The sequence below is a fragment of the Arvicanthis niloticus genome, chromosome 15 (genome assembly GCF_011762505.2).
Source record: "Arvicanthis niloticus isolate mArvNil1 chromosome 15, mArvNil1.pat.X, whole genome shotgun sequence".
In the NCBI taxonomy this organism is placed as follows: Eukaryota; Metazoa; Chordata; class Mammalia; order Rodentia; family Muridae; genus Arvicanthis; species Arvicanthis niloticus.
Window position 1 is genome coordinate 25,352,332 of NC_047672.1, and position 21,198 is coordinate 25,373,529.

Consider the following 21,198-nt stretch of genomic DNA (forward strand, 5'->3'; position numbering starts at 1 on the left):
GATGAGTCATCGTGTTTTGAGAACTAAACAATTTATCAACACACACACACACACACACAAAACCAAAAAATCAAAAAACCAAAGAAGTTCCATTTGGATTAAAGCTTTTAGAGATGGGTGACGATGCTGTCCTCCAGGCCAACTCTGAGAGAGGATGACCTTTCTTGGCAGCACTCAGGCCTGTGGCCTGGAGGTTGCCAGTGGGACTTAGTTAAACCAGGCAGATGCCTTTGTGTAGATTCCAGTAGCCAAACTTATCACGTACTTTCAGCTCAATTATAACATAACAACACAATTCGACATGCTTTCCAACCATTGTTAAAATGGACTGGTTTTGTAGGTAAAACATTTTTTCCCCCTCTTTCTCTTCTCCTTCTCAATCTGGCCCTGCTCCCTCTGGCCCCACTTGCTCTCCGGCCCCAGGTAAAACATTTTGTGAAGAGGCCACACTAGAAACAGCTTTTCTAGTTTGGACCATGGCCACGCCCACCCCCACCCCCATCCTCAGGAGGTAGGGTTATTGTCAGCAAGCCAATTTAAACCCTGTAAGCCTCATTTGTGACAGGAGGGGATTGACTGGGGTCTTAAAGGGATCCAGTTGGCTGGAAGAGTTCATGATTCAACAGTGTTCTGCTGTAGTTAGGAAAGAGTCTGGGATAGAATAAAATGACTTAAAAATGTATTCAGAATGCCACATTTGTTTTGCCTGCATGAGTCTCAGCCCGCCAGCCAGTGGGGTGAATCTGCACCTGATTTTTCATCACTGTGAACAGGCTTGCATGGGCAGTTTCTGGGCTGGGAATATGTAGCATGGCCAGGTGAGTGCCCAGTGAAGGTAGTGTGGGGACAGAGTGCCTCCATACTGGCCTAGGGGGACGAGCTGTCAGAGTTGGGACATTGCAGTGTTTGCTTTGTCCACAAGGCCCCTGCGTCATTTGCACGTCCATGTCACTGCCTGAGAAACAGTGACTCTTCAGCCCCTTTCTTTCTCTATCCTCAAAGAGAAAAAACCCTTTCACTCTTGGGTGATCTAAAGCTTTATAGCTTGGAAACTGATCTCCAGGGCTTGAAATGAGAGTCTCTGGTGCCTTTTATGTGGAGAGAGCCTCACCTGGGCTTTCTAACCTCTTCCTGAATTAACTACAGAGGTAATTTCCTCTGGCACTGCAGCTGCCGCCTCTTAGGAGCTGGTGACTCTCCTGGGGCTTGGCAGAGAGAAAAAAACCTCCCAGGTTAGCACCTTTCAGGCCTCAGTGTGAAGTTTTTTTGTGGCTGTGCTTTTTCAGTTGGGGACTTTTAGGTTTATTTTTAGTCTTTTTGGTTACTTTGCCTTTCCTCATCCCTTCCCTTTAATTGTAATTTATGTCATGTATTTGGGGTCTTAAATCAGCCACTGAACAATGTTCCTTGTGCTTTATATCTCTTGCATCCTCTGGTTCACACAAAGACATGTTTCTGATTCGTTTCTGAAGGGATCTTGTCTCCTGTTTGGCTCTTACATTTTAAAGCAAGTTATAGCAGAGTGTTTTTATTATTTAAGAAATTATTATGTGGATGTGTCTGTGTGTATGTTTTTCTAACACATGTGTCTGAAGAGGAGTCAGATCCTCTGGAACTAGAATTACAGACTGTTGTGGGCCACCATGTGGGTGCTGAGAACCAATCGTAAGTCCTCTGGAAGAGCAGCTAGTGCTCCTAACAGCTGAGCTGTCTCTCCAGACCTGAGTTCATAACCTTTTAAATGTATGCTGGTGTTTTTCTTTTGTTGTTGTCCTTATTTATTTATTATTGATTTATTTTACCATAGAGAATAGTCACTCACTGGCCTGTACTTGGTATGTGACAAGATATAAAGCATTAAGGAAAGGCCATCCAGAGACTGTCCCACCTGGGGATCCATCCCACATACAGTCACCAAACCCAGACACTATTGTGGATGCCAAGAAGTGCATGCTGACAGGAGCCTGAATAGCTGTCTCCTGAAAGGCTCTGCCAGAGCCTGACAAATACAGAAGGGATGCTTGCAGCCAACCATTGGACTGAGCATGGGGTCCATAACTGGGTCCTTGAATGGAGGAGTTAGAAAAAGGACTGAAGGAGCTGAAGGGGTTTGCAACCTTGTAGAAAGAACAATAATAACATCCAACCAGACCCCCCCCCCCCCCCAGCTCCCAGGGACTAAATCACCAAACCAAGGAGAAAACATAGAGGGACCCATGGCTCCAGCCACATTGTAGCAGTGGATGGCTTTGTTGGGTATCAATGGGAGGAGAGGCCCTTGGTTCTCTGAAGGCTCGATGCCCCAGTGTAGGGGAATTCAAGGTCGGGGAGGCGGGGAATGAGTGGGTGGGTAGGGGAACACCCTCATAGAAGCAGGGGAGGGGGATGGGATAGGGGGGGCTTGCAGGGGGGGATGGGAGAGGGGATAACAGTTGAAAGGTAAATAAATAAAATATCCAATAAAATAAAAAAAAGGAGGATGGGAAAAAAGATATAAAGCATTTAGACAGGAAATGATTTCACAGTGAAAGTTTTGTCATGCTTTTTTGAAAAAAAAAAAAAATTAAGAGCACTTGCTGCTCTTGCAGAGGATCTGGGTTCAGTTCCAAGGTCTTACATCTGGCAGTTTGTAGTTCCTCTTCAGTGTTGGAGAGCAAACCAAAGGCCTCCTGCCTTCCAACTGGTTTCCGCTACTGAACCACATCCCTATGATTTATTTTGTTTAAAGTCATGCCACAGAGAAGGGAGTGGTAATCTACACGGTTTATAACTGCTGTGAGTTTGTGACTTTCAGAAGCTAGAAGCATGCTATCCATGAGCCTTTTTTTGTTTGTTTGTTTTGTTTTTTTGAGACAGGGTTTCACTGTGTAGCCCTGGCTGTCCTAGAACTCACTGTGTAGACCAGGCTGGTCTCGAACTCAGAAATTCGCCTGCCTCTGCCTCCCAAGTGCTGGGATTAAAGGCGTGCGCCACCACTGCCTGGCTGTGTGTTCTCAAAATAGATTCACAGAATTTTGTTTTGACTCCCAACTGTCATTTCCACCATGGCGGTCACGGTCACGTGCAGACCCTGGGCGGTCCTTCCTTCAGCTCATCTTTAGTTGCAGCTTCTCTGTACGGTTGTAACTGGATAAGAAGTGTGTTTTGTAAAAATGCACAGATTATGCGACAGCATTATTGTGAATGTATACCAACATTTGGCGTTGTCTAGTTTCCAACTAGAATTTCTGCAAATTGTGACTGTAGTGAGTGAATTTTTTAAAAATGTATTTATCTTATTTTATGTGCATGATTTTTTTTTGCATTATTTTATGTATTTGGTATCTGTAGAGGTCAAAAGTGGGTGCTAGACCACCTGGAACTGGAGTTACAGAAGGTTTTGAGTTGCCACATGGGTGCCGGGAACTGAACTCAGGCCATCTGCAAGAGCAGCCAGATATCCAAGAGCTATCTCTCCAGCCTTAGTGAATGGGTATTTTTTGAATGAGTGACTTTTTACATCTGAAGCGAAGTGTTAGCTCTCTGACTTTTTGCATGGCAGCTAATTCAACTTTGCTTTCCTCACTAGATGAACTCTCCCTGGAACACCACAGCCATTCTCTACACCCCTCGGAGCTCCTGCCAGAGACAAGCATCATGCACAGTGCTGCACACGTGGCCTTATCAGAGACTGTTCTCCGGTCCCAGCCAAGCATCTCTGTCCTTGTCCTCTCCTCTCCGTCTGCTATTGCTTTTGATACAGCCCTTTTAAGCCAGAGACAACAGACTCAAAGTACAGCGGAGCACAGTATCTTTGAGGCAAATATCGCATCTGTGACGAGTAATGAGGTGGCCCTTGATGAGGAGGAGATGGATAACTTTTTGCCAGACGCTCCCTGGACCTCTTCACGGGTGGTCTCCCCAATGCAGTATATTACACCGAGCCTACCGGAGCTGCCCCAGGAAAGGCCGGAGCCTGGCACGACCCCATCACTACCCACCATTTCTTTTCAGGATGAAATGGTGTCCGGATGTCAGAACACAGCACAACAGGCAACTGTACATGTGGAGCCGTCCACGTATTTCGGCACTTCTTGGTCAGCTTTTCTTATGTCCAAGGGCATCATTCCAACTCCTACTAGGAATTTGGTGCTTCATCCTACGGAAATTCACAGCCAGTTATCAAGCAAGCCTCTGCCAGAGTCGGTCGCTTCTGTAACAGAGGGCACAGAAAACCTCTTTTTCAGCTCCTGGATTTCAGTGTCTCAGCCATCAGTCGATGACATGACTCAACAGCCATCTGTTCCCCTGTGGGAGGTCTCACAGCCTCTAGTGGGTGTCCTGGCCACAAGCACAGACAGATACCCTAATGAAACCACTGCTTGGAGTGAACATCTAGAGGAAGCCATCGCTCTCAGAGCACACCCCAGCGTAACCGCGTCACCCACAAACCCTGCTCTCAGAGCACACCCCAGTGTAACTGCGTCACCCACAAACCCTGCTTTTAGTAGTCTGACTTCCGCTTTATTTTCAACCCCGCTTTCATCTGTGTCTTTTGCTACCCAGTTACCTGGTGTTCCAGATAACTCCTCCCTCTTGAGTGAGGCCAGGGAATCATGGAACAGCTCTATGGTTCCTAGTTTTACTGACCATCCTCATGTCCTGAGCCCAGAGGCTTCCCTGAGACCACACACGAGGTGTGTGTCTTGTGTTGTCTCATCATCTCAGCAAGGACTGGCCAGGAGCCTCACAGAGAAGGAGATGGGATCAGGGGTTAGGCTTGAGACTTTGTCTACTGCCTCAATAGAGGCAACCCATCTTTCTCCATTGACCAGCGAGAGCACAGACCTCTCTGAGCTTGAAGATCCTCAAGAATTTAATACGCTTTTCCCTTCCAGACCTGTGGTTTCCTTTTCTTCCAGATCTGTGGGGCTGTGGAAAGCCAGCACAGATGTGTCACCTGAGGCGGATGTGAGTGGCATTGCCACGATCCAGGTGTACCCTTCCCACAGCCGCCTCTCCACACAAAGCTCACTTGATTCGACTTTTGGCTTCTCTGTCACCAATGATCTAGTGATGTCATCCAGTGTGACCCATCTGTTGTCCTCTGTCATCCCCAGCACCTATTTTGACTCACCTTTCTCCTTGACTGCAAATCAAAACACTCTATTCCTTACAGCTGGAAACCCAAGCTTTCTTTCCTCTTACAGTCTGGTCCCCTCAGCACAGTCTAAAGTTTTCTCTGACCGAGCACCTACCAGCTCTCTGGAACTCGAGTCTGGAAGTCTTTTGGATTACACATCCAGCTTTTACTCAACTCCGGCCCTGGAATTGAGCACTCCGGCCCTGGAATTGAGCACTCCAGCCCTGAAATTGAGCACTCCGGCCTTTTCATGGTCAGGCGCACTTGCTTTCCCATCTTTGTTGTCAAGTGACCCACCAACCTTCTTTTCTCACACTTTTTCCACTGTGGCTGAGACATTGTCATTGTCCAACTCTATGAATTTGCAATCACCTCAGTTCTCTGTTCTTAATCCCACAAATCTAGAGCCATCTCAGCCACGGTCAAGTACAGACCTTCTTTTGAACACAGTTGCTGTCCTTCCTAGTCACCCTGAGATGCCCCCACTTTCAAGCTCCCCCGCTGAGTCTCTCAAGTCCGCCGAAGCATCGAGAGTTTCACTGAGAGAATCTGATGTTCATCTTACCTCATCTTTCTCTGAAACTACCTCTGCCTTTGAATTTTCACCCATTCCCCATGAACCCACAGTCAGCACACGGGTTCCCTCCAGCTCGGAGCCCACCCTGGGCATCTCCACAGCTGGGACTCACCTGACATCACTGCCAACTATTTTCCATTTGACACCCATTTTAACTGGGTCATCTCCATTCTTGACTCTGACACCGTCTGATGGCAGTGTGCATGTGACAGACCATCACACACCAGTCTCAGCCACATCTTCCAGTGTCATTCCAACCAGCACAGAATCGATCTCTGACCCGTACCTGTCCGCCTCCATATCACTTGTTTCTGAAGTAAGCCCTTCACCTCCGCCCACAAAGCCAGTCACGGGCGCATCATTGACACCCACAGATTTACCACCCAGTACTTCCCCAGAACCAAGTACATCCCCGGAACCAAGCATGCCCAACACCAGCACAGCCCCTGGTGATACTGTGGACTCTGCTCTGAACAGCGAGCCTATGAGTCAGAACCCTCAGGGGAACAGTGTACCCCCTCCCCAACCCTCCCTCGGTCCTGTTACCACCTCCACGCTTGAAGCCACAGTTGGTACACCAGCACTGGCCACAGCCAAGCCGCCATATGTGTGTGATATTACAGTTCCCGATGTCTATTTGATCACAACTGGTAAGGCCTGCTTCCAGTCACCTCTTTGAGGTAGAGGACAACTCTGAGGTGTTTGTGTGCAGAATTACAAGACACCGTTGTGGTTATGAGAGTAGGTGTTGGTCTCACATAACCTGTGGGTCGTAGTTCCTCTGCTGGCCTCGTGCTAGCTGTCTAGTTACCCAGCCTTTTAATCTGCTCTCACAAGTGTTAAAGGAGGACCATAGTGATACTAGGTCCATTAGGTTACTATAAAGATTTAAATGTATGAAATACATAGCACCCAGGAAGTGACCACACAAGATTGCATATCAGTTAGTAATTATCATAAGGTAGAAGAGGCTTGATTTATTTATCTGTTTCCTGTAGGCTGAATGCTTTTCTTTCTTACAAAACAATCACACCAGTTGGTTCTACAGGCTCTTGAAAAGGCGATTATAAGCTTTTAAGTTAGAAATCACACTATCTATGATAGTTAATGATGTGGCCGTTTTATAATTTTCTTCTGTAGATAATTAGAAGCTATTTCATAAATCTCTGGCTATCAGGTGTTGCATAGTATAATTTTTGGTTGTACGTGTATTGTACTTTTAATGGCACTTGGCGTCCTTTCTTTGAGTGTGTTTAACTGCTCTTTGTATCACAGAGCAGTTGTGCGCTTGCACTTCAGCACTTGATAACTGGCAGAGCCGTGTTTCCACAGTGTTCCTGACAGGCATCAGGTCGTCTGCAGCCACATGTGTATCGGCTTCTCTCTTCTTGGCATCTGTCTTTCAGGAAGAGAATCTAGACAAACATAGAAGGATCAATTGATTGATTAATTGATGGATGGATGGATTGATTAGATGGCTCTCCATATTAATGAAGCAAAGCTGTTTCAGGAGTGTTGATCTGTGATGACTTTAGGGGGACGCTTGGACTCTGATTTCCACTGAGGGGAGACGGGCATTGCTTGAAGGTCTGCATACCTCTCTTCTCTTGGCTTTGGAGAAACTGTTGATACAAACCAGTTTATATGATACATGTTTCTGGCTAGTTCCTATTTCCCAGACTCATGTCCTCATATCACAGGGTTGCTATTTCCTGTCTTCCCCCGATTAACCACAGAAGTTGGTAGTTACGGTGCTGATCAGTGGGGGCCATTGAGTAGCTTTCAGCTATCTTGAGTGGTTCCTTTAGCTGCACAGGGCCACTGGTAGTCTGCCCCTCCTGCCTCCATTGAGGGCTTCAGATTTTGGTGTTCTTTTATGCCTCACCTTCCTCAAGTTTAGCTCCTCTTGATTTCCCTCCTCCTTCCCTCAAGACCTTCCCAGTCATTTTGTTTTTCTGTTTATCAGTGATGGCATAGTCTGTCCAGTCAGAGGCTGGCAAGCCTTGCTGTACTGGCTGCTGGAGGGATCAGTCAGACTGGACCATGAGTTTGTAATGACTCCATGAACTAAAGAGGTGACACTCCCACCTCTTCACCAGGTGTCACTCATTCACTGGAGAAACAGTCAGACAGCTTAAGCCCTTGTTTTTTTATAATGAACGGAGAGTGAGGAATGATTCTGTCTTAAGTTTTAATAATTAAAACAGGATGCTGAAAAACTGAATAGTGGGACTAGAGAGATGGTTCAGTAGTTAAAAGAACATGTTGCTCTTGCAGACGACCAGAATTCAAGTCCCAGCACCCATGTTGGGTGCCCCACAGCTGGCTGTGACTCTAGCTCCAGGGGGTCTGACTGACTTCTTTTGTTCTCCACAATTACCTCACATATGTGTAATCCACAGACACATATACATAAATAAAATCTAAAAAAGAATAACAACATAAGATATATTATAATTCTGCATATGGACTGGAAGGGAAAGGAAAAGCACCGTGTATTTAAATAGAAGGGGAGGTGTGCTAATTACAGGGGAACACACATACTCACTGGCACAGGCTTATTTTTTTTTTTTTTTTTAATTTTTAAAGATATTTTTAAGTATGTGTGTATGCACATATGTGTGTGTGCATGTGTAAGTGTGTGAGTACAGGTGTTTGTGGAGGTCAGGAGAGGGTGTTAGATCCTTTGGATTTGGAGGCTGTGAGCTGCCTGCTGTGGGTGCTGGGAATTCAGCCTGGGTTGTCACCACAGAGTCAGCTCTCTAGCCCCAGTACAGATTTTTAAATTCAGCTTTTAAATGAAAAAAATGAATAGAAAGAACTAGACTTTGGAATGAGAAATATTTTCTACCCTGTATAAAATGATATTACTTGGACATGATAAAGAGTTTTCTCTATCATCTGTAGTGGTTAGCACCCCCAACAGCTGCTTTGAACACTCACTGTAGCTGCCCTCCTTCTATGGAGGAAGATACCACCAGTTCATTAAATAGCATCTCAGAGACTTTAAAAATATTACTTCTGAGAGCTTTTAAAGCCTCATCCTTTGCTTTGGGTGCATGGCTGGAGACATTCTGTTAGATGTTGAAAAGAAAGTGGGAACCAGAAGCTCCTGCCCCCTGGGTGGGCCACAGCTGCTCCCTGGTCTTTCCAACCTTCTCAGTGTGATGGGTCGATGCTAAGCCCAGTTTTTCCATTTTCTATAATACTTAACAGCACTTAGATCTTTCTGCTCTGTCCTTAGTATGGGCCTTATTTTTGAAAACAAGCTTCTAGCATGCTTCATCTCAGCCATGGCTTCCTGAAGTGGCACCTTCATGCTTTGTAATAGCACTAAAATGCGTCTGGTGGTTGGCTTTCATTTGTAGTGCTGGCCAGACGAGCCGTGCAGGAGTACATCATTACATCAATTAAAGAAGTGCTGAGAATTCACTTCAACCGCGCAGTGGAGCTGAAGGTGAGACCCCGAGCCTGGGAGCCTGACGTCTGGCATGCTTTCACAGGGTGTGGTGAAAGCCCTGGGCTCTGCACTTTGATTTGTCTCTCTCACTCCCCTCCTGGTACACTAATTTTCCTTGGCATCTCCATTCACGTGCCATTCTACCCTGTGCGGTGGGGGATGCGTTTGTAGAATTGGAATAGCCTGTCAGACCAGAGGCAGTATAGTTTTGGGCAACCTTAACAATGTTGCTATCCTTGACTTACTTTAAATGAGTGCTTGGGCTTCTACTAGATTTCAGGGTGAGGATACTTGTGTCTTTCTGTACATTCAATACAGCTGAGATGAATTCCCCGATACTGTTTACGTTATGCCCACTGATAGATCCCCTTCCCAGACGCGCTCAGAAAGCTGTGCTCTAACTAGTCCTGCTCCATGTCTAACCAGAGCCTGAGCCATACTGGCTATGGGGCATGTTAAATGGGCATGGCGTGAGTTAATAAGATGTGCAGTGAGTGTAAACTGTATGCCAGATCTCAAAACCACACCAGATAAAGGACTATCTCACTAATAATTTTCTGTACTGACTATACACAGAAGTGATGTTTTCTGTGTTAAGTGAAATGAATGTATTTAAAATCAGCTCCCCCTGTTCCTCTGCCTTTAATGTGGCTGCCATATACTTTGAAATTGTTTAAGTGGCTGTCATCATGTTATTTTAAACAGTTAGTCTTAGTGAAACAAAGGCCCCTAAAGTTTATATGTGGCTTAAACATGACAGAAATTTTGAGTTTTCCATAATTCACTATTCAACCCATATTACTGGCTGTCCTTTCTGGCTGCTCCTATGTTCCTGTGCTGTTTCTGTAAAAGCTGGGATCACGTAAAAGGAATACATCAAATACAGTCTTGATTATCTCTGAAGCATTTACCCTTCCATTCAAGCTGTTGATTTTTTTTTCTGTCCAACATGGTTTTCTCTAAGGTTAAATTGTCTTTTTAAAATTTTTTTTTTATTTCTCTAGGTATATGAACTGTTCACAGACTTCACATTTCTGGTAACATCTGGTCCTTTTGTTTACACGGCAATATCAGTCATTAACGTCCTCATCAACAGCAAACTTGTACGTGACCAGACTCCTTTAATCTTGTCTGTGAAACCATCTTTCCTCGTGCCAGATCCCAGGTTTCAAGTTCAAACAGGTGAGACAAATGAGTACAGAGGTTTGGATTTGGATTTGTATGTGGAATGTTATTTATTTTACATATATAAATAAATCCAATAAATAAAAATATATAATATATATTAAAAAATAAATTACACACACACACATATATTTTAAATTGGGGGTGAGGTGCCAATGAGGTGGCTCAGCAGGTGAAGGTGCTTGCTGCCAGGCCTGAGACCTGGGTTTGATCCGGGAACCCACATAGTAGAAAGGAGAGAACCTTTAGATTGTTTCTACATGCTGTGCACACATGCTTGCACACACACACACACAATAAATGTAAGAACTGAGGAGTGTGCACACATGTAGTGCATGGATATGCAGGCGAAACACCCATCCATGCACATAAAAATAAATACAATCTCAAAAAAATTTCAAGTGAGTATTGTCCTTTAATTACTCATTTATTTGTTGAGACAGTCTTGCTGTGGTCCTGGTCTGGACCTGAGCTTCTGATTTTCAGCAAAGCATCTGACTTGGCCTTCTGAATAGCTAAGACTTCTTCATCCATGGGCCACTTTCTGCAGCCGGGTCTGTCACTAATGACAATAATAACATTTTTACAATTATGGGAAAAAGTCAAGCATACACACGGGCACACAATGTAGTTTAATGAGCCCCCATGTGCCATTATATGGTCTGAAAAGTTTTTCAGTTCCTTTTGTGTGTGTGTTAACATGTGTATGTGTGCAGTGTGTGCGCACACACTCAGAGGCCAGAGTGCAACCTTAGGGGTTATTCGTCAGGTGCTATCCCCCTTGTTTTTTGAGACAGGATATCTCACAGGTCTGGAGCTCAGCAGCGAGGCTAGGCTGTCTGCCTGTCTCAGCCACCCCAGCACTGTGATGATGAACAGGCACCCCTGCTTTTTAAATGTGGGTTCTGGGGATGGATCCCAGGTCCTCCTGCTTGTGAGGCATTGATGGTATTGCTTACACTGTCTCCTATCCTAATAATTTTTAATTCTTAGATTTTTTTTTCTATTTTCTCTCCCATCCACTTCTCTTTATTTTACGATAAATCTTAAGGACCATACAGTTTCACTCCTGTGTTTCAGCCTGTATGTACCTCTATGAGAAAAGGACTATTAAACACAGATGCACATCCATCCATATCCTCACACTCCCTGAAGTTAACCATAATTGCTGAATATCTTACTTCACCTTTTACTATGGACACTTTCAATTGTAAACTCTCGGGCCCAAGTGATTTTTCTGGCTCCGCCTTCTGTGTTCATGAGCCCGCAGGCATGCCAGTCACCTTCAGGTTGCATGTGTTCATGTGGTTGGCTTCCTACATTCCAGACACAAAACTTTGAAATAATATGACTCATCCGTGGCTCAGAAAACAGTCAGTCAGCACAAACTGTAACCTGAGGAAGTGGTTGAGTAGCCCTGTCTCAGGAACTTGAGCAGGCATACAGGTGTGCTGTGTGGCCGTGGGAAACACCTGGCGGCCCACTCTAAGCAGCTTCTCTCCCAGAGATGCCCTCAAAATAAATGAGCTTTGCAACCCTCTTCCCAGCAGAGCTTTCTGTCCCCCTCAGACCTTGACAGTCACCCTGCCGTATTATCAGGAGTGTTGTGGTTCGCCTTTCATTACTCACTGGGGTAGCCTTGCCCCTCAAACATCCTGTGTAAACTGGCATGTGCCCCACAGTCGGTGCAGTCTGCAGTCTTTGCAGCCTAGGCCATTAAGACACTTGGAGACCGAGCCTATGCTGATTATAGGTGGCGTTTTGCAGACACTGTACCTGGAAAAGCGGTGTAATGTTTCCAGCTGGCACCACAGGGCACATGGCAGGAGAGAGCCATCCTATGAAATTGATAGAAGTGGTACCGGCGAGATGGCTCAGCAGTCAGGAGTGCACACTGCTCTTGGAACATGAATTTGATTCCCAGCACCTACATCGTGTGGCTCACATTTGCTGTATGGCAGCTCCAAGGAATCCAGCGCCCTCTTCTGGCTTCTGCAGGTGCCTGCATCCCTCATGTGCCCCCTCACAATTAAAAATAAAGCATTTTTTTTTTTTTAAAAAGGGAATGAATCCAGTAGGCATGAAAATATTAATATAGGGACACACAAGGTAGATGAAGAAACAAGACACTGTGATACCTCAAAGGGAACACAGTAACATTTAGTGATAGACCCTAAAGAAAAAAGAAATAAATGGATTTTGTTTGGAAAAGAAGTTGAAGAAAAAAAATTTTAAATTAAAAAATATCCATACTGCCAAGTGATCTGTAGGTTCATTGCAATTCCTATGAAAATACTAGTGGCATTTTCCACAGGTATAAAGGGGTGGGGAGGGCTTTTGACACTTGTATGGAATCCAAAGCAAAGCAAAAACTCCAAAGAGAACAAATATAATAGCCTGAGTGAAAAAGAATGCTACAGGCATTATAATACCCGACCTCAAAATCATTTACAAAGTGATAGTAACCAAATGGTCATGGCGTTGTGGAAGAGCAGACGTGGAGACCAGAGCATAACAGAAAGTTCAGAAACAGACTCACTGATTTTTGACAGAAGTAACAAGAACATATATTGATGAAATCAGAGTCTCACTCTTCCCGTTTCTTTGGCCTTGCCGGTAGAAGCAAGATGACGAATGTCATCCTTTGGAAAGTGTCACAATGAGACGCACACGCTGTGCTGCCGCTGTGGCTCCAAGGCCTGTCACCTTCAGACGTCAACTTGTGGGAAATGTGGCTACTCTTCCAAGTGCAGGAGAAAGTATAACTGGAGTGCCAAGGCTAAGAGACGAAACACTGCCGGGACGGGTCAGATGGGGCACCTAAGGACTGCCTACCCCAGAGTCAGACGTGGACTCCGTGAAGGACCAACGCCTAAACCCAAGAGGGCAGCTGTGGCAGCACCCAATTCATCGTGAGGATTTCAGTCAGTCATAAAATAAATGTTCTGGTTTAGAAAGAAAGAAAGAAAGAATGAAAGAAAGAAAGAAAGAAAGAAAGAAAGAAAGAAAGAGAAAGAAAGAAAGAAAGAAAGAAAGAAAAGAAAAGAAAAGAAAAGAAAAGAAAAGAAGAAAGGAAGGAAGAAAGAAAAGGGAGGGAGGGAGGGAGGGGAAAGGAAAGGAGAAGAAAGAAAAGAAAAGAGAAAAGAAGAGAAGAGAGAGCAAGCAAAGCAGAGTCTCTTTGGTAAACCACATAGGGAAAACTGGATGTCTTTGCAGAGGAGGGAAAAACAAGACTTCTCTCAGCATACCTAAGAGTCCTCAAAGCAGAGACCAAAATATAAGATCTTAACCTGCAAAGCATGTAGGAGACACGGAAGAAGTGCTTTTAGGATATTGGTCTGGGCAAGGATTTTTTTTTTTTTTTTTGATATGACCACAAAAGTTATATGTACACAAAGCAGAAATTGAGCAATGGGTCACATTACGGTTTTTTTTTTTCTTTTTTTTAAGTTTTTTTATACAGCATCAGTAACCATGAACAGAGTGAGGAGACACCCTACAGAATGAAAGAACATCTACAAGGCATTCCTTTCTAGAATATGCAGGGAACTTAGACAACTGAACAGCAAACCCGTTAAGTTACCCAATTTTAAAAGCAGGCAGGTTGGGGAGATGGCCCTGTAAAGGGCTCGCTGTGCAAGCTGAAGACCTGTGAGAATGTAGAAGCTAAATGGGAAGCTCTGTAACCCCAGCAGTGATACAAGAGGAGCCCTGGGGCTTGCTACCCAGCCTGTCTCCTGGGTCACCAAGGTCCAGTGTCAGTGAGATAACATGTCTCAAGAATAAGGTATAAAACAATTGAAGAAGTCAATTGAAGAAATGTCAATTTCTGGCATCCATATGCATGTGTACACATGTGTACACCCCTCCCCTGACTCATGGGCAAATGGCCACCATAAACGTTTTTTGAAGCAGGATATACAAATGGCCAGTAAAGATATGAAAAAATGCCCAGCACCACTAATCAGAGAAATGTTCATCAAAACTATGAGATATCCTCTTGCTTAATAACTTATTCAAAAGATGGTATTAGCCAATTCTGATGAGGATGCAGAGAAAGGTGATTTCACACATGCTGTGTTTTTGCTTTAGAGTGTGTGTGCATGTGTTTTATTTATTTAGTAATTGTACATATAACCGTCTGCTTTTCTACCCATGTCCCAGTTCCTGAATAACAATTTGGAGGCTTATTATTTATTAATAAATGCCTACGCCTTAAGCTAGGCTTGTTCCCACCAGCTTCTGGCTTATCATCCCATTTGTACTAATCTAAGTTTCTGTGGCTGGTTACCTCTCAGTTTCATACATCCAGCTTCCTCTGTGTCTGAGTGCTGAATCCTCCTGTGCCTCAGTCTATCCCAGAGTTCCTTTCTCTCTCTCTCTCTCTCTCTCTCTCTCTCTCTCTCTCTCTCTCTCTCTCTCTGCTGGATGTCCCACCTTCAATTCTACCCCTTGCTATAGACCATAGGCTATTTATTTTTAACCAATCAGAATGTGCTGTAACCAGACAAGGAAGGACAGAGACAGATCTTAACATAGTGCAAATAAATATTATCCTTCCATCTCTCCCTTGTTTACACTTAATAAAAGGTTCTTCACCAACACGTGCACATGCGCACACATGTGCATGTGAGTGCACAGCATGCACGTGAAGATAGAGGACAGCTTGTGGCATTAGGTTCTCTTCTTCCACCGTGTAGTTTCTGTCTTAGGGTTTTACTGCTGTGAACAGACACCATGTTTTTTTTTGTTTTGTTTTTTTTTGTTTTGTTTACCATGACTAAGGCCACTCTTGCAAGGACAACATTTAATTGGGACTGGCTTACAGGTTCAGAGGTTCAGTCCATTGTCATCAAGGAGGGAACATGGCAGCATCCAGGCAGCCATGGTACAGGAGGAACTGGGAGTTCTACATCTTCATCTGAAGGCTGCTAGCAGATACTGGCTTCCAGGCAGCTAGGGTGAGGGTCGTAAGCCCACACCAGTGACACACCTACTCCAACAGAGCCACACCCAGAGCTACTTCCTGGGCTGAGCATATATAAAACCATGATAATTTCCCAGGATCACACTCAGATCATCAGGATTAATGGCAAATGCTTTCACTCATTGAGCCATCTTGGTGGCTCTGACTTGTTTCTATTTTTAAAAAATACGTATTTATTTGTGTGTTCATGCATGAGTTTGCAATGAATTTATATGTACCACAAAGGCCAGAGAGCATCAGATCCTCTGGCTCTGGAGTTTCAGGATGTTGTGAGTCACCTGATCTATGTTTTAGGAACCAAACCCAGGCCCCCTGCAAGAGCAGTAAGGCCTTTTGTTAGCCACTAGTCTCACTTTCCAGCCTCTGCTTTTTGTTTGTTTGTGTTTGTTTTTGAAGACAGGGTCTTGTTATGTAGCTCAGACTGGTCTCACTTTCATCCACTGATCATATCATGTTGATTATACAGACATTATAGAAAGCTAAAAGTTTACCATATGATCCAGGAGTCACATTGCTGTATTTAAATACAACAACAAAGTTAGTATGTTGAAGAAATATTACTTGTGTATTTTTATAGCTGTATTTACAGTAGCAAGACAGGCAGCCTCCCCATGTGTTTATTGACAGATGGATGGAGAATTGTAACACATACACATAAATGAACATCAGCCACAAAGAACAAAACCCTCTGTCTGCACACATGGAACTGCAGGACATTATACCAACTGAACTATCAGAAACAGAAGGCCAAACGCCACCTGTTACCACTTAACTTACGGAACTGGATCGGAAAGTGGGGAGTTAGAAGAGTGATTTCCAGACAGAATCTAGGGAAGGAAGGTAGAGGGGGAAGGACTAAATCCCTCAGCATGCAACTGCGTAGGAGGAATTATTCTGGGTCTTGTGACACAGTAGGAGAAATGTGGTTGACATCCGTTAGCTGTATATTTATTTTTTAAAAACCTTAATTTTTATTTTAATTATCAGTGTTCTGCCTGTGCACTGTGTGTGTGTGCAGTGCCCCCAGAGACCAGAAGAGAACATTGGATCCCTGGGGCTAGTTATAAGTTCCCATGTGGATTCTGGGACCTGAACCTGAGTTCTCTGGAAGAGCAATCAGTGCTTAACCACTGAGCCATCTCTCCAGCCCCCAGCTGTATATTTCAAAATAGCCAGTAGGGCTGGCTTTGAATATCCGGAACACAAGTAATAAGTTTCTGAGCAACAGATACATCATTGTGTGCATGTGTTAAAATGTTACACTATAACCATAAATATACAGAAGAAAGAGAATAGACTCCCATCACCTATCATCCTTACTGTGTTAACTAGGATCAAAAAATATGTCTTACAGGGCTGTCTTAAAAAAAAAACAAAAAACAAAAAAAAAACTGGGTTGAAGAGAGATGGCTCAGCTGTTAAGAACACTGGGATTCAGTTCCCAGCTCCAACATGGTGGCTCACAACCATCTGTTTGTTCAGTTCTAGAGCATCTGAAGCCTCTTCTGGCATCGTTCACCCATGAAGCACAGACATACATGCAAGCAAAACACCCATACACATGAAATAAAAACAAGCACATATTAAAAAACAGAAGAAATAAGACCCCACCGTGCTTGATTTCAGCCAGTGGACGAGTTGGTTTGTTTCAGTACTGTCCCTCCCTTCATTCCTAGACTAAGCAGAACCTCGCTCATGGGACTCCCATTGCTGTCTTTCGTTTTAGTACTTCAGTTTGTGCCTCCGAGTGTGGATACTGGCTTCTGCAACTTTACACAGAGCATTGAGAAAGGCCTGGTGACAGCTCTCTTTGAAGTAAGGAAACACCAGGGGACATATAACCTCACAGTGCAGGTGAGAACACCCCCTACTTGTGTGCACACATGCACACACACACTGCAGAGGGCAGAGTACTGTCCTCCACCTCGGTTCCTTCAAGATGCACTCTCCATGCTGGGCGTACTGTCACACGCCTTACATCCCAACACTTGGGAGGCAGAGGCAGGTGGACCTCTGTGAGTTCAAGGCCAGCTTGGTCTACAGAGTGAGTTTCAGGACAGTAAGGGCTACATAGTGAGGTCCTGTCCCCGGGAGAAAAGGAAAAGAAAAATATGTGTCCTCCAGTGAAGAGAAGCCAGCTCATGTGGGCCAAGGCTGACATTTGGCAAGGTGTGGCATCTACAGTGTGACTTCAGAGTGATTGCAAGTCAGGGAGTCAGAGTGAGTTGAAGGGAGATGGTTGTATGCAGGCAGGTCAAGAATGTTCCACATAGGAATGATATTAGCTGCACAGTCAATGAGACAGTGCCTGAACACACTTTGCTTTCCAACAGGTTGAGTAGCGTAGATCTGAAAGGCTTGGTGCTGCGTTGTTTGAGGCGACAATGCTCGTGGATTCATTTGGAATATGTTGCATAGACTTTACTCACTGGGTTTCTCTAACCTGAAAATAGGAAATGATCCAAAAACCTAAAAACATCTGGGCATCTGTGTGGTGCTCTGAAAGTTTTGGACTTTGATGCACTTGAGTCTTCATGCCAGGGATGCTCTACCTGTGTCAGTTGGGGCTCTTTGGGCTGCAGTATCTCCATCTAAACGCAGAAGAGGATTCTTTTTGATCCGCAGACTGGCTTCATGTGTATTCTGTTCAAACCGCTGGTGTTTTATGACCCCCTCCCCCCATTCTTTGTCCTCTTTGTGAAATGTCTGTTAACTATATTTTGGCATTCCTGATTTCACCTTTTGTGTGTCTCAGTTTCCCTCCATGTGGTGTGGCTGTTTTCATTCTCTGTTAGAGACTCTGGAAAGTCTATCCTCCAGGTCACTAACTTTGCCTTCAGCTGTGTCCATTTATACTGAAGTTTCTGAGGAGTCATTTCTCCCATTGCTTTGTTCCCTGTTCATTACAACCTTTGCTGAGATGTGAAAGAGTGGCCTTCAGGCCCTCTCAGGATGTTAAGTAGGATTTTAAAAGGCTTTCTTTTATTTTTTTCTATGTTGTTCTTACATATGTTTGTTTTCTCGGAATGCCAGTCTTTGTGCTTTGCTTTTGTGCTGGTTTGTTTTCTTTCTTTCTTTCTTTCTTTCTTTCTTTCTTTCTTTCTTTCTTTTTTTTTTTTTTTTTTTTTCTTCTGTGTTGTGAGGCCCTTGGTTGGTTCGTGGTGAGGATGGAGAACTGAGTTAATTATGGCTGCTGGCCTGGCCGTCCCCTTTGGCTATGGAGGTTGCTTCTGTGTCAGCCCCGTCTCCTGATGGGAGAATTCATGTGAGCTTGGGAGCTGGGTAGTATGTACCAGAATACACCAGAGTGCAGGATTCTGTCTACAGCACTGCACATAGCCTGTGGTTAGAAACCTAGGCAAGACTGGCCCTGCCCTGGGGATGGATCCCTGCTGAGTGTTTTCATGGCACAACTCCTCTCCTTTCTTTCTCAGTCCTCTTCTGTGTCTTGTGTGCTCTGGTGTGCACTGGAGTTTACCAGGTCCTGCCCTCCATGTGGACAGTCTTAACCCACAAGAGGCCTCTGGTCTCCTCTGGGAAGGGCTCGTTTTCCTTAGATGACAGTTCTTTGGGCTGTTCTAGGAGATGGCACTGGTGGTGCCTGTGTTGGCCTGGGTATGGAGCTGGCAAGCAGAGGAAGGCTCAGTCCACTCTTGGTATGAAACCTCTTAATTAGCTATATTGATTTCTGCTCCGTAACCTACTTCTGGTGTCAGGTCCTCCGCCCTCTCCCGGGCCTCTCCAGGCCCTCACTTGTGACTGAGGCTGCTTTAGCCTCTGCTGTGTGTGTTTAGGGTCTTGGTTCTCTCAGTTCTGGTTTATTTCAGCACAGTTCTGTTCTTTCTCCATCTTCTAGAATTTGGCAGACTCTGGTTTTCCTCCATTCTCTGTGCTGTGTGGATTTATTGCCCTTTGTTCTGCTTACTGGTATTTCTGTGGGGTTTGGGGCTGGAGAGGGACAGAGAGGGGTAGGGGGAGGGACTCTAAATGCTCGCATTTAACTTAGTCACTTAATGTAAAACAAACAAACAAACAAACAAACCATTTCCCGTAAACTGAGTGTTCAAAGTCTCACAGAAAGGGAACAAGGTTAGAAAATCAGCTCCCTTTCCTTTTAAAATTTTACCTCCTTTTGAGTCAGGCTTGGAAAGACATGTCTGTAATCCCAGCACTCTGAGGCAAGAAGTTGTAGGTCTGGGCAGTATAGGGAGACAGCATCTTTAAAAGCCAAAACAAGATAAAGCATTCCTTTACTTTATTCCCTTTGAAGAACACTGATCAGAGAACTCGTGATCGATGTCACTCACAGTCAGGCCTTCAGCTCCATGTGTTATTCTAGAAGCTTCTTCTGGCTTCCTTCTTCCAGATTGTGAATGTCACCATTGCTTCTTCGAGGGTGGCTCCCCGGAGGGGCCCAGTGAATATTATCTTTGCTGTTAAAGGCTCACAAGGTTATCTGAACGGGTCGGAGGTGAGCGATCTGCTGAGGAACCTGACGCTGGTGGAGTTCAGCTTCTACCTGGGGTACCCGGTGCTGCAGATGGCAGAGCGTGAGTACTCAGTGGCGTCCATCTCACGGGCCCTGGGGAAGGGGCTGCCAGCAGTTTTGGTGCTAGATGTCTACTTTAAAATATTGTTAACTTTTAAAAAGAGACTCGATTGTTCTAGAGTGCTTTTCAGCTCACAGCAAGCAGGGTCTCCATGGAGAGAATTTTTCTTATGCTCCAGCTTCTTCACACATGGAAAGTCCCTTCCACAATGTCCCACTGACCACAGCCAGTGGCCACACACTGACACTGTGCCCCCGCCCCAGGGTCTTTAGGTTTATGGTAGGGCCCACTCTCTGTATCACACTCTTTGTGGTTTAAATGAGTGTTTAGTACTATGTACCTGCCTTCATGTCTCAAGCACAGTAGGTTCACTGGGACTTTCCCCCGACAGGATGATATATTTGACTGAACTCCAGAATAAAGTCAGGACTTCTCAAGCCCAGCCAGGGCGGGCTCCAGAGTCCTTCTCTGCCCTGTACCTCCCTTTCCTGTTTGCTTTTGAGAATAAAGGGGCACTATATGTAAACAGTGCGCTGGTTCTCCTGAAACTCTAGGGGGGCAGCTCTACTCTGGGGGAAAGGTGGCGAGGGTATTTAACTACAAAAGGGGAGCGGAGGTGGTTTTGGAGAGGCGGGGCTAGAGAATGGGACTTCCTGGGTCCCCACTTGGTGGTGCTTATGCAATCATGTATTTTCCCAAACCTATGAAACTGGATGGCAAAAGAGTAGACTTTATTGTGTATTAAGTTAAAAAAAATAAAAAAGTAATAAATGAAAACAGAACCTCGCTTCCTGGTTGAAGCAATCAGATTTCCAGGCCATTTGAAAGAAGTGGGAATGCCTGCTTCAGAAAGCAGTATATTCCAGAGTTAAGGGAAGGCAACTAAATAGAGTTCTTTTTGAAAATGAACTAGCCAATTTTTTTTTTTTTTTTTTTTTTTTTTTTTTTTTTTTTGATACTAGCTGTATCACTAGCTGTCCTGGAACTCATTCTGTAGAGCAGGCTGGCCTAGAACTCAAAGATCTGCCTGCTTCTCCCTCCTGAGTGCTGGGATTAAAGGGTGCAAGCCACCATGCCCTGCTTAAATCATGATTCCTAATGCTTTTCAATATCCTATTAAATTAAGAAGAATAAACTATAAAATATGAAAGTAGTGGGCTACAGAGATGGCTTAGTGATTAGAACACATACATGTTTAGTTCCTGGCAGTCACACTGTGGTTGCTTTCGACACCCTCTTCTAGTCTCTCTGAGCACTTACGCTCACACGTGTACAGACCTACATAAAAGCTCACATATACACACATGATTAAAAATA

At 44.6% G+C, this 21,198-nt stretch overlaps 2 protein-coding genes across 5 annotated transcripts in view; both read left to right on the top strand.

The window, feature by feature from the left end:
- Nucleotides 1-21,198, top strand: part of Kiaa1549 (KIAA1549 ortholog) — a 131,056-nt gene that overhangs the window by 53,363 nt on the left and 56,495 nt on the right. For all 4 annotated transcript variants that reach the window (XM_076913533.1, XM_076913534.1, XM_076913531.1 and 1 more), the window contains exons 2-6: nucleotides 3,569-6,349; nucleotides 9,068-9,156; nucleotides 10,164-10,341; nucleotides 17,058-17,185; nucleotides 19,698-19,881. In XM_076913533.1, coding sequence (XP_076769648.1) covers nucleotides 3,569-6,349; nucleotides 9,068-9,156; nucleotides 10,164-10,341; nucleotides 17,058-17,185; nucleotides 19,698-19,881 — 3,360 coding nt within the window. The remainder of the gene's footprint in view (nucleotides 1-3,568; nucleotides 6,350-9,067; nucleotides 9,157-10,163; nucleotides 10,342-17,057; nucleotides 17,186-19,697; nucleotides 19,882-21,198) is intronic.
- On the top strand, nucleotides 11,891-13,380 carry LOC117720924 (large ribosomal subunit protein eL37-like). Its single transcript, XM_076913195.1, has one exon. It carries the CDS (start codon nucleotides 12,979-12,981, stop codon nucleotides 13,258-13,260), a length of 282 nt encoding a protein of 93 aa, XP_076769310.1. The 5' UTR covers nucleotides 11,891-12,978; the 3' UTR covers nucleotides 13,261-13,380.

Excerpts from the sequence above, each read along its gene's own strand:
- LOC117720924 (XM_076913195.1), top strand. The coding sequence starts at position 12,979 with ATGTCATCCTTTGGAAAGTGTCACAATGAGACGCACACGCTGTGCTGC.